Source organism: Salvelinus namaycush, chromosome 37 (genome assembly GCF_016432855.1).
Source record: "Salvelinus namaycush isolate Seneca chromosome 37, SaNama_1.0, whole genome shotgun sequence".
NCBI lineage: Eukaryota > Metazoa > Chordata > Actinopteri > Salmoniformes > Salmonidae > Salvelinus > Salvelinus namaycush.
This window is the reverse complement of record NC_052343.1, coordinates 30,765,583-30,777,265: the sequence shown is the minus strand read 5'-3', so window position 1 is coordinate 30,777,265 and position 11,683 is coordinate 30,765,583. Positions and strand designations below refer to the sequence as shown.

The following is an 11,683-nucleotide window of genomic DNA, read 5'->3' as shown; positions in this document are numbered from 1 at the left end:
AGAATTGTTGACTTGCATAAAGCTGGAAAGAGTTACAAAATAATCTCTAAAAGCCTTGATGTTCATCAGTCCACAGTAAGACAAACTGTCTATAAATGGAGAAAGTTCGGCACTGTTGCTACTCTCCCTAGGAGTGGCCGTCCTGCAAAGATAACTGCAAGAGCACAGCGCAGAATGCTTAATGAGGTTAAGAAGAACCCTAGAATGTCAGCTAAAGACATATAGAAATCTATGGAACATGCTAACATCTCTGTTGACGAGTCTCTGATACGTAAAACACTAAACAAGAATGGTGTTCATGGGAGGACACCACGGAAGAAGCCACTGCTGTCCAAAAAACCCAATTTCTGCACGTCTGAAGTTTGCAAACTGGATGTTACACAGCTCTACTGGCAAAATATTCTGTGGACAGATGAAACTAAAGTTGAGTTGTTTGGAAGGAACACACAACACTATGTGGAGAAAAAAAGGCACAGCACGCCAACATCAAAACCTCAACTGTAAAGTATGGTTAAGGGAGCATCATGGTTTGGAGCTGCTTTGCTGCCTCAGGTCCTGGACAGCTTGCTATCATCGACGGAAAAATGAATTCCCAAGACATTTTGCAGGAGAATGTAAGGCTATCAGTCCGCCAATTGAAGCTCAACAGAAGTTGGGTGATGCAACAGGACAACGACCCAAAACACAGAAGTAAATCAACAACAGAAAATACGCCTTCTGGAGTGGCCCAGTCAGAGTCCTGACTTTTTTATTATGGAATGGTCTACCGTATCAAAGGCTTTTGCCAAGTCAATAAAAATAGCAGCACAATATTGCTTAGAATCAAGGGCAATGGTGACATCATTGAGGACCTTTAAGGTTGCAGTGACACATCCATAACCTTTTTTATTTCACCTTTATTTAACCAGGTAGGCCAGTTGAGAACAAGTTCTCATTTACAACTGCGACCTGGCCAAGATAAAGCAAAGCAGTGCGACACAAACAACAACACAGAGTTACACATGGAATAAACAAACGTACAGTCAATAACACAATAGAAAAAATCTATATACAGTGTGTGCAAATGATCACATATTCTAAGTCAGAACCGTCCAGAGTAGTGATGCTGGACGGGCGGGCAGGTGCGGGCAGCAATCAGTTGAAGAGCATGCATTTAGTTTTACTTGCATTTAAGAGCAGTTGGAGGCCATGGAAGGAGAGTTGTATGGCATTGAAGCTCGTCTGGAGGTTAGTTAACACAGTGTCCAAAGAAGGGACAGAAGTATACAGAATGGTGTCGTCTGCGTAGAGGTGGATCAGAGAATCACCAGCAGCAAGAGCGACATCATTGATGTATACAGAGAAAAGAGTCGGCCCAAGAATTGAACCCTGTGGCACCCCCATAGAGACTGCCAGAGGTCTGGACAACATGCCCTCCGATTTGACCCACTGAATTCTGTCTGAGAAGTAGTTGGTGAACCAGGCGAGGCAGTCATTTGAGAAACCAAGGCTGTTGAGTCTGCTGATTAGAATGTGGTGATTGACAGAATCGAAAGCCTTGGCCAGGTCGATGAATACAGCTGCACAGTATTGTATTTTATCGATGGAGGTTATGATATCGTTTAGGACCTTGAGCGTGGCTGAGGTGCACCCATGACCAGCTCGGAAACCAGATTGCATAGCGGAGAAGGTACAGTGGGATTCAAAATGGTCGGTGATCTGTTTGTTAACTTGGCTTTCGAAGACCTTAGAAAGGCAGGGTAGGATAGATATACTGTAGGTCTGTAACAGTTTGGGTCTAGAGTGTCTCCCTCTTTGAAGAGGGGGATGAACGTGGCAGCTTTCCAATCTTTGGGGATCTCAGACGATATGAAAGAGAGGTTGAACAGGCTAGTAATAGGGGTTGCAACAATTGTGGTGGATAATTTTAGAAAGCGAGGGTCCAGATTGTCTAGCCCAGCTGATTTGTAGGGGTCCAGATTTTGCAACTCTTTCAGAACATCAGCTATCTGGATTTGGGTAAAGGAGAAATGGGGGAGGGTTGGGCAAGTTGCTGGGGGGTGGAGGTCTGTTGACCGGGGTAGGGGTAGCCAGGTGGAAAGCATGGCCAGCCGTAGAAAAATGCTTATTGAAATTCTCAATTATTGTGGATTCTCAATTTATCGGTGGTGACAGTGTTTCCTAGCCTCAGTGCAGTGGGCAGCTGGGAGGAGGTGTTCTTATTCTCCATGGACTTTACAGTGTCCCAGAACTTTTTGGAGTTTGTGCTACAGGATGCAAATTTCTGTTTGAAAAATAGCTTTTGCTTTCCTAACTGCCTGTGTATATTGGTTCCTAACTTCCCTGAAAAGTTGCATATCGCAGGGGCTATTCGATGCTAATGCAGTATGCCACAGGATGTTTTTGTGCTGGTCAAGGGCAGTCAGGTCTGGAGTGAACCAAGGACTATATCTGTTCCTGGTTCTACATTTTTTGAATGGGGTATGCTTATTTAAGATGGTGAGGAAAGCACTTTTAAAGAATAACCAGGCATCCTCTACTGACGGAATGAGGTCAATATCCTTCCAAGATACCCGGGCCAGGTCGATTAGAAAGGCCTGCTAGCTGAAGTGTTTTAGGGAGCGTTTGACAGTGATGAGGGGTGGTCGTTTGACTGCAGACCTATTACGGACGCAGGCAATGAGGCAGTGATCGCTGAAATCCTGGTTGAAGACAGCAGAGGTGTATTTAGAGGGCAGGTTGGTCAGGATGATATCTATGAGGGTGCCCGTGTTTACGGATTTGGGGTTGTACCTGATAGGTTCATTGATCATTTGTGTGAGATTGAGGGCATCTAGCTTGGATTGTAGGATGGCCGGGGTGTTAAGCATGTCTCAGTTTAGGTCACCTAACATTAGTAGCTCTGAAGATAGATGGGGGGCAATCAATTCACATATGGTGTCCAGGGAACAGCTGGGGGCTGAAGGTGGACTATAGCAAGCGGCAATGGTGAGAGACTTGTTTCTGGAAAGGTGGATTTTTAGAAGTAGAAGCTCGAATTGTTTGGGCACAGACCTGGATAGTATACCAGAACTCTGCAGGCTTTCTCTGCAGTAGATTGCAACTCTGCCCCCTTTTGGCAGTTCTATCTTGTTGGAAAATGTTATAGTTAGGGATGGACATTTCTGGATTTTTGGTGGCCTTCCTAAGCCAGGATAAAGACACGGCTAGGACATCCGGGTTGGCAGAGTGTGCTAAAGCAGTGAATAAAACAAACTCAGGGAGGAGGCTTCTAATGTTAACATGCATGAAACCAAGGCTTTTACGGTTACAGAAGTCAACAAATGAGAGCGCCTGGTGAATGGGAGTGGAGCTAGGCACTGCAGGGCCTGGATTAACCTCTACATCACCAGAGGGACAGAGGAGGAGTAGGATAAGGGTACAGCTAAAGGCTATAAGAACTGGTCATCTAATGCGTTCGGAACAGAGAGTTAAAGGAGCAGGTTTCTGGGCGCGGAAGAATAGATTCAAGGCATAATGTACAGACAAGGGTATGGTAGGATATGAATATAGTGGAGGTAAACCTAGGCATTGACTGACGATGAGAGAGGTTTTGTCTCTAGAGACACCATTTAAACCAGGTGAGGTCACTGCATGTGTGGGAGATGGAACAAAAGGGTTAGCTAAGGCATATTGAGCAGGGCTGGAGGCTCTACAGTGAAATAAGACAATAATCACTAACCAAAACAGCAATGGACAAGGCATATTGACATTAGGGAGAGGCATGCGTAGCCGAGTGATCATAGGGACCAGTGAGTAGCGAGCTGGAGACACGGCGATTCAGACAGCTAGCGGGCCGGGAATAGCAGGCTAGCAAAAGGGCCTTAGGGGGACATCGCGACGGAAGAGTCTGTTGTAGCCCCCTCGCACGGTTACGTCGGCAGACCAGTCATGATGGATCGGCAGGGCTCCGTGTAGGCAGTAAAAGGGTCCAGGCCAATTGGCAAAATAGATATTGTAGCCCAAGAAATTGGCTGATGGACCCCTTCAGCTAACAGTCTGATATGCTCTAGACAGCTAGTGGGCCGCGGCTAGCAGATGGGCCTTCAGGGGATGTTGCGACGGAGGAGCCTGTTGAAACCCCCTTGGGCAGATTACGTCAGTAGACCAGTCGTGATGGATCGGCGTGGCTCTGTGTCGGCAGTAAAAGGGGTCCAGGCCAATTGGCAAAATATGCATTGTAGCCCAAGGAGTGGCTGATGGACCTCTTCAGCTAGCCGGAAGATGGGCCTAGCACGAAGCTAGTTCCAGGCTAACTGGTGCCTGCTTCGGGACAAAGACGTTAGCCAGGAGTAGCCACTCGGATAGCAGCTAGCTAGCTGCGATGATCCAGGTGAAAATGTTCAGAGCTTGCGGTAGGAATCCGGAGATGTGGAGAAAAAGCAGTCTGGTATGCTCTGGTTTGAATCGCGCTATGCAGACTGGCGGGAGTTGACCGGGCTTGTCACGTTCCTGACCGGTTTTCTGTTATTTTGTATGTGTTTGACGGTCAGGGCGTGAGTTTGGGTGGGTAGTCTATGTTATGTGTTTCTATGTTGGTTAAAGGGTGACCTGATATGGCTCTCAATTAGAGGCAGGTGGTTTTCATTTCCTCTGATTGAGAGCCATATTAAGGTAGGTGTTTTCACATTGATTGTTGTGGGTGGTTGTCTCCTGTGTCTGTGTTTGTCACGCCACACGGGACTGTTTCGGTATCGTTCGTTCGTTCGTTTTTGTATGTAGTCTGTTTCCTGTTCATGCGTTCTTCACGTTATATGTAAGTTCGTGTCCAGGTCTGTCTACATCGTTTATTTGTTTTGTAGTTTATCAAAGTGTATTTCGTTTCGTCTTCGTCTTGTTTAATAAATCATTATGTCATATTCCAACGCTGCATTTTGGTCGAATCACTACTCCTCCTTTTCGGATGAAGAGGAGGAGGAACATCGTTACAGAACCACCCACCAACAAAAGATCAAGCAGCGGTGTAACGGGAGAGAGAGACAGCGCACGAAGCAGGATTTCTGGTCTTGGGAGGAAATCATGGAAGGAAAAGGACCATGGGCTAAAGTTGGAGTGAATCGCCGCCCATGGGAACAGCTGGAGGCAGCTCGGAGAGCGGAGGAAACCGGAGAGAGGAACCGGCGTTATGAGGGGACGCGTCTAGCACGGAAGCCCGAAAAGCCAGTGAGTACTACCCAAAAATTTCTTGGGGGGGGGGGGGGGGGCTAAGAGGTAGTGGGCCAAGGGCAGGTAGGAGACCTGCGCCCACTTCCCAGGCTAACCGTGGAGAGCGGGAGTACGGGCAGACACCGTGTTACGCAGTAGAGCGCACGGTGTCTCCTGTACGTGTGCATAGCCCGGTGCGGGTTATTCCACCTCCCCGCACTGGTAGGGCTAGATTGAGCATTGAGCCAAGTGCCATGAAGCCGGCTCTACATATCTGGCCACCAGTGCGTCTCCTTGGGCCGGCTTACATGGCACCAGCCTTATGCATGGTGTCCCCGGTTCGCCTACATAGCCCGGTGCGGGTTATTCCACCTCCCCGCACTGGTCGGGCAACGGGGAGCATTCAACCAGGTAAGGTTGGGCAGGCTCAATGCTCAAGGGAGCCAGTACGCCTGCACGGTCCGGTATTTCCGGCGCCACCTCCCCGCCCCAGCCCAGTACCACCAGTGCCTACTCCACGCACCAGGCTTCCAGTGCGTTTCCAGAGCCCTGTTCCTCCTCCACGCACTCTCCCTATGGTGCGTGTCTCCAGCCCAGTGCCTCCAGTTCCGGCACCACGCACTAAGCCACCTGTGCGTCTCCAGAGCCCTGTACACACTGTTCCTTCTCCCCGTACTCGTCCTGATGTGCGTGCCCTCAGCCCGGTGCCACCAGTGCCGGTACCACGCACCATGTCCATAGTGCGTTTTGAGAATCCAGTGTGCCCTGTCCCTGCTCCCCGCACTAGCCTGAAGGTGCGTGTCCTTAGCCCGGTGCCTCCAGTTCCGGCACCATGCACCAGGCCTACAGTGCGCCTCATCCGGCCAGAGCCATCCGTCTGCCCAGTGCCATCTGAGCCATCCGTCTGCCCAGTGCCATCTGAGCCATCCGTCTCCCCAGCGCCATCTGAGCCATCCGTCTCCCCAGCGCCATCTGAGCCATCCGTCTCCCCAGCGCCATCTGAGCCATCCGTCTCCCCAGCGCCATCTGAGCCATCCGTCTCCCCAGCGCCGTCTGAGCCATCCGTCTCCCCAGCGCCGTCTGAGCCATCCGTCTGCCCAGTGCCGTCTGAGCCATCCGTCTGTCCCGAGCCAGTAGAGCCGCCCGTCTGTCCCGAGCCGTCAGAGCCGTTAGTCAGTCAGGAGCCGCTAGAGCCATTCGTCAGTCAGGATCTGCCAGAGCCGCCAACCAGACAGGATCTGCCAGAGCCGCCAACCAGACAGGATCTGCCAGAGCCGCCAACCAGACAGGATCTGCCAGAGCCGCCAACCAGACAGGATCTGCCAGAGCCGCCAACCAGACAGGATCTGCCAGAGCCGCCAACCAGACAGGATCTGCCAGAGCCGCCAACCAGACAGGATCTGCCAGAGCCGCCAGCGAGCCATGAGCGTCCAGAGCCGTCAGCCAGCCATGAGCGTCGAGAGCCGTCAGCCAGCCATGAGCGTCCAGAGCCGTCAGCCAGCCATGAGCGTCCAGAGCCGTCAGCCAGCCATGAGCGTCCAGAGCCGTCAGCCAGCCATGAGCGTCCAGAGCCGTCAGCCAGCCATGAGCGTCCAGAGCCGTCAGCCAGCCATGAGCGTCCAGAGCCGTCAGCCAGCCATGAGCGTCCAGAGCCGTCAGCCAGCCATGAGCGTCCAGAGCCGTCAGCCAGTCATGAGCTGCCCCTCAGCCCAGAGCTGCCATTTATCCAGAACTGCCCCTCAGTCCAGAGCTGTCTCTCTGTCCGGAGCTGCCCTTCAGTCCGGAGTTGCCCCTCTATCCTGAGTTGCCCCTCTATCCTGAGTTGCCCCTCTATCCTGAGTTGCCCCTCTATCCTGAGCTACCTCTCTATCCTGAGCTACCTCTCTATCCTGACCTACCTCTCTGTCCTGAGCTATATCTCTGTCCTGAGCTACATTATCCCGGTGCTGCCCCTTGTCCCGGTGCTGCCCCTTATCTTAAGGTTACCAGTTAAATTAAGTGGGTGTATGATGAGGGTGGTCATTCTAAGGGGGAGAAGTAAGCTGGGATTGACTATGGTGGGGTGGGGACCTCGCCCAGAGCCTGAGCCACCACCGTGGTCAGACGCCCACCCAGACCCTCCCCTAGACTTTTGGTGGTGCGTTCAGAGTACGCACCTTGAGGGGGGGGTTATGTCACGTTCCTGACCGGTTTTCTGTTATTTTGTATGTGTTTGACGGTCAGGGCGTGAGTTTGGGTGGGTAGTCTATGTTATGTGTTTCTATGTTGGTTAAAGGGTGACCTGATATGGCTCTCAATTAGAGGCAGGTGGTTTTCATTTCCTCTGATTGAGAGCCATATTAAGGTAGGTGTTTTCACATTGATTGTTGTGGGTGGTTGTCTCCTGTGTCTGTGTTTGTCGCGCCACACAGGACTGTTTCGGTATCGTTCGTTCGTTCGTTTTGTATGTAGTCTGTTTCCTGTTCATGCGTTCTTCACGTTATATGTAAGTTCGTGTCCAGGTCTGTCTACATCGTTTATTTGTTTTGTAGTTTATCAAAGTGTATTTCGTTTCGTCTTCGTCTTGTTTAATAAATCATTATGTCATATTCCAACGCTGCATTTTGGTCGAATCACTACTCCTCCTTTTCGGATGAAGAGGAGGAGGAACATCGTTACAGGGCTAAGGTTAGCTGATGACCGCTAGCAGTGGCTTACTGACTACTAGCTAGTTAGCTGGCTAGCTTCTGTTGGGGGTTCCGGTTCTAAAGTACAGAAAATAGCAGATCCATACCACATTGGGTGAGGTGGGTTGCAGGAGAGTATGTTGAAATGGAGGTAAAAAATATAAAAAATATATACAAAATATATACAAAGGAAAAAATATATATATACACGGGACACGACAAGACAAAGACGTCTAAACTGCTACGCCATCTTGGATATGATTGAGATGCTGTGGCATGACCTCAAGAGAGCAGTTTACACCAGACATCCTAAGAATATTGCTGAACTGAAACAGTTTTGTAAAGAGGAATGCTCCAAAATTCCTCCTGGCCGTTGTGCAGGTCGGATCCGCAACTACAGAAAACGTTTGGTTGAGGTTATTTCTGCCAAAGGAGGGTCAAACAGTTATTAAATCCAAGGGTTCACATACTTTCCCCACCCTACACTGTGAATGTTTACATGGTGTGTTCAATAAATACACGAAAACATATAATTGTGGCAGGGAGAGGGAGAATGCGTGGAGGATGAGATAAGGGCCACAATTATTGACCATGTTGTAAACCATGGTCTCTCTTTGAGAGAGGCCGGTTTAAGGGTGCAACCAAATCTGCAGCGTTCAACAGTTGCATCAATAGTACGGATTTTCAGGCAAAACAACAGGTGAGATGTGCATCCTTCAATGATAATTTAACTACATATTACAGTACAATACAGTATGTTCACATTTTTACATTTTGAAATATATTGATTGTTTTGTGTTTTTCAGTAGGATCCAAAGGTTGCCTCCCACAGGAGGGAGAGGTAGAATATTATCAGATGCGCAGGAAATTGCCATGGTAATTGGCAACAATGCAATAAAACTGCGGGAAATTCGGGACAGGGTGCTGGCAGACAATATCACTGTTGGGAATGTGAATACGGTCAGCACAACGACAATTGCCAGAGTCCTAGAGAAACATAAAATAAGGATGAAGCAGTTGAACACTGAACCTTTTGAGAGAAACGGTGAATGTGTGAAAGAACTCGGGTATCAATATGTCCAGGTAAGATGTCTGTTCAATAACAGGGTATATACACAGCTATGCATAATGTAAAGTACTGTAAAACTGTGGATTTACTGTATTTTAGAGAGTAATGGAGATGGAAGACAGGCAAACTGCACATACATTCATCTTTGTGGATGAAGTTGGATTCAACCTGGCAAAAACACGACGCGGGGGAAGAAATGTGATTGGACAGAGAGCAACCGTGGATGTCCCAGGCCAGAGAGGAGCTAACATCACAATGCGTCCAGCACTGTCCAATGATGGTTTGCTGTTACACAAACCACTCATTGGTCCCTAAAATACAGAGATGCTCATTTATTTTCTGGATGACCTGCATAATTCAATTAAAAACTGTTCTTTAATTTAGCAGTATATGGACATTGGGTCAGTGAGAACTTTCCTATTTACTCTATAGTTTGTGGGTGTGTGTGTGTGTGTGTCACATGCTGGGCAGGATGTAGCGTTGAAGAGGAGGAGGCAGAGGTAGTCTGTCTGTCTGAGTCTCTCTCTCTTTCCCCATGGACACATGGATGGACAGACCACAGAGAGCCATCAGTGCAGGAGGCTCACCTGAGAGAAATAAAGGGAAGGAAAGAGAGAAAGAAATTTAATAAACATACATGCAAACATAAGTACTTGATGTGGGCACATTTGGGTTTAAGGGCATCATGAATAGTTCTGAACTGTTTTAGTTGTGTTATTTGCACTGTGTTCAGTTTGATAGCTGTAATACTGTGCTAAATGTTGCCTGTCTGTGTTGAAGCCAAGCAACATGCCAAGGGATAATAAAGTTAAATTGTATTATAATAATGAAGTTATACTCACAGGTAGCTCCGTTGAGGTAGCGTAGTCGTATGAAGGCTCCACCCCTTACGCTGCTGATGGCCGGGAAAAGCTCCACCCCTTGGGGGAGGTCCTTAAAGGCCATGCCCAGGAAGCAGTCATCTACTACATATCCCAGAGTTCCTGTGTCCGCGTCCAGAACCAGCAGCACGCGCTCTGGGACAGGGTGAGGGGGGGACACAGATTGCTCTTCCGCCTGCACCCCTCTCTCCCCGGGGTATCTCCCCAGGGCTTGCCCTGCATGCCATAGCTGATTATTTGTGAGTTCCCATCCCCAGGACTGTGAGTCTCCGCCCATCAGTGCAGTGTAACCAGAGGTTTGTAGCGGGCAGTGCTCCGTGGATACACCAATCACAGCGTGACTTCCTCTGTGGGTGGGGCACCAGAGCACCTCCCAGACGTGCATTCCTCCCCTTTCCCCCTTCTCCCCCCGAGCCCCGTCGCTGATCTGCTGGGTGGGTGCGCGTGTCACTTCCTCCCCGCACTGGGACAGCAGGAAGTGAGGTGAACAGTGTGTGGGGCTCCAGCGGCACCGGGGGTCTCCAGGGTCAACGGGAGAGGAGTTTAGGAGGAGTGAAAGGCGGGAGGAGGTAGGGATGGACAGCGGGAGGAAGGAGGAGGAGGAGGGAGCATCCTTCTTCATCTTGGCTGGGATACCACCCAGCCAGCCAGACAGTGACAGACCCATTTTAGCCTACACACACACACACACACACACACACACACACACACACACACACACACAATATTCACTACTCAGACACTGGCTGAGCTAGGGTTTTTCAAAGCTGTGGAGAAAACAGAAATCATGTTAGACTGAGTTATTCTCAATCGAGCAATCCACATTTCAAGTTATCATGACGTTCCTATGATAAGAACATAAAGGACTAATTTATAACCTGAACTAGTACTGAGGTAGCCTATAAATACTTTTCTGTCTTGACATGAGTCATGACAGCAAGATTTTGAATCAAGACTGGCCAAAGTCCTAAAGTATTATTCATACAATTTAAAGGTACTAGACTACATGTAACAATTCAACAATGAAGCATCTCTTTTTGTCAAATTTACTGGGGCCAGCAAATCTCTTGTTAAATTGACTGGTCCTTTGTTGCATTGACAATAAGAGATTTGCTGGCCCCAATCAATTTGACAACAAGAAAAGGTCTGTCTTTTGTTGACCAATATGAAGGCTGCACCATTTAAATGCAATTTGGTGTGGTCCCAATTACTTTTTTGGGGGGTGAAATATTGTGAAACACTATCATTCCAGTATTACTGTAGATATATTTTGTGAAATTGCAATGCAAAGAATTACATATAGCTCCTTTAATATATAAAAAAATCAGTCATACAAAATTGACATCACTATAATCTCTCCCAGAATGTTTTACATTAGATCAGGTTAATCAGATGGTGATTGTTTGGAGGAATTGTCATTGGATAAATAAACGTAGGCTAACTTGTTTAGGTAAATAGATAGTAGCTTACCACACGTTCTCTCTCTCTTGCCCTTCGTAGTAATGGACATGGTCAGTCATGACCATGTTTTTATAAACTCCTCTTACGCCCCCCCACCCCCCACCGCCGGACGCTTGATGCCATCCAGTGCGTCTAACGACCTCCGCGGAGAGAACAGCACGTTCCGAAATCTCGGATCTACGTCACACAGATTGCTGGTGCAAGGGCACGAGATTCTGTGACCTAAGTAGTGAAGTGATGATGGATATGCGAGAGATTTTGAGGCAAACAAACAACGGATAGTATGTCATAATAGGGGGTAAACATAATCTGCATTCTACTATTTTGTCTGCTACAGTTTAATGCATGCATCATGCATGATTGCGTATTAAAACGTCAACAGCCTTTCTCACATCGACTGTATATTAGCCAATAGGCCTATTCCTTCCCTACTGGCTGGCTCC

The 11,683-nt window shown here is 48.5% G+C and overlaps 1 protein-coding gene across 2 annotated transcripts; it reads right to left on the bottom strand.

Annotated features, from left to right (window-relative positions):
• Positions 1 to 8,111: 8,111 nt before the first annotated feature.
• On the bottom strand, positions 8,112 to 11,301 carry LOC120031472 (SPRY domain-containing SOCS box protein 2). Of its 2 annotated transcripts, XR_005473739.1 has the most exons (4): positions 11,250 to 11,301; positions 9,741 to 10,546; positions 9,036 to 9,485; positions 8,112 to 8,816 (listed from the first exon to the last, which is right to left on the bottom strand). XR_005473739.1 is itself a non-coding variant. In XM_038977248.1 (3 exons), exons 2-3 carry the CDS (start codon positions 10,444 to 10,446, stop codon positions 9,355 to 9,357), a joined length of 837 nt encoding a protein of 278 aa, XP_038833176.1. In that variant the 5' UTR covers positions 10,447 to 10,546; positions 11,250 to 11,301; the 3' UTR covers positions 8,112 to 9,354. The 2 variants fall into 2 exon arrangements, 1 of the variants encoding a protein (XP_038833176.1); XM_038977248.1 differs by having other exon boundaries at positions 8,112 to 9,485.
• Positions 11,302 to 11,683: the final 382 nt, after the last annotated feature.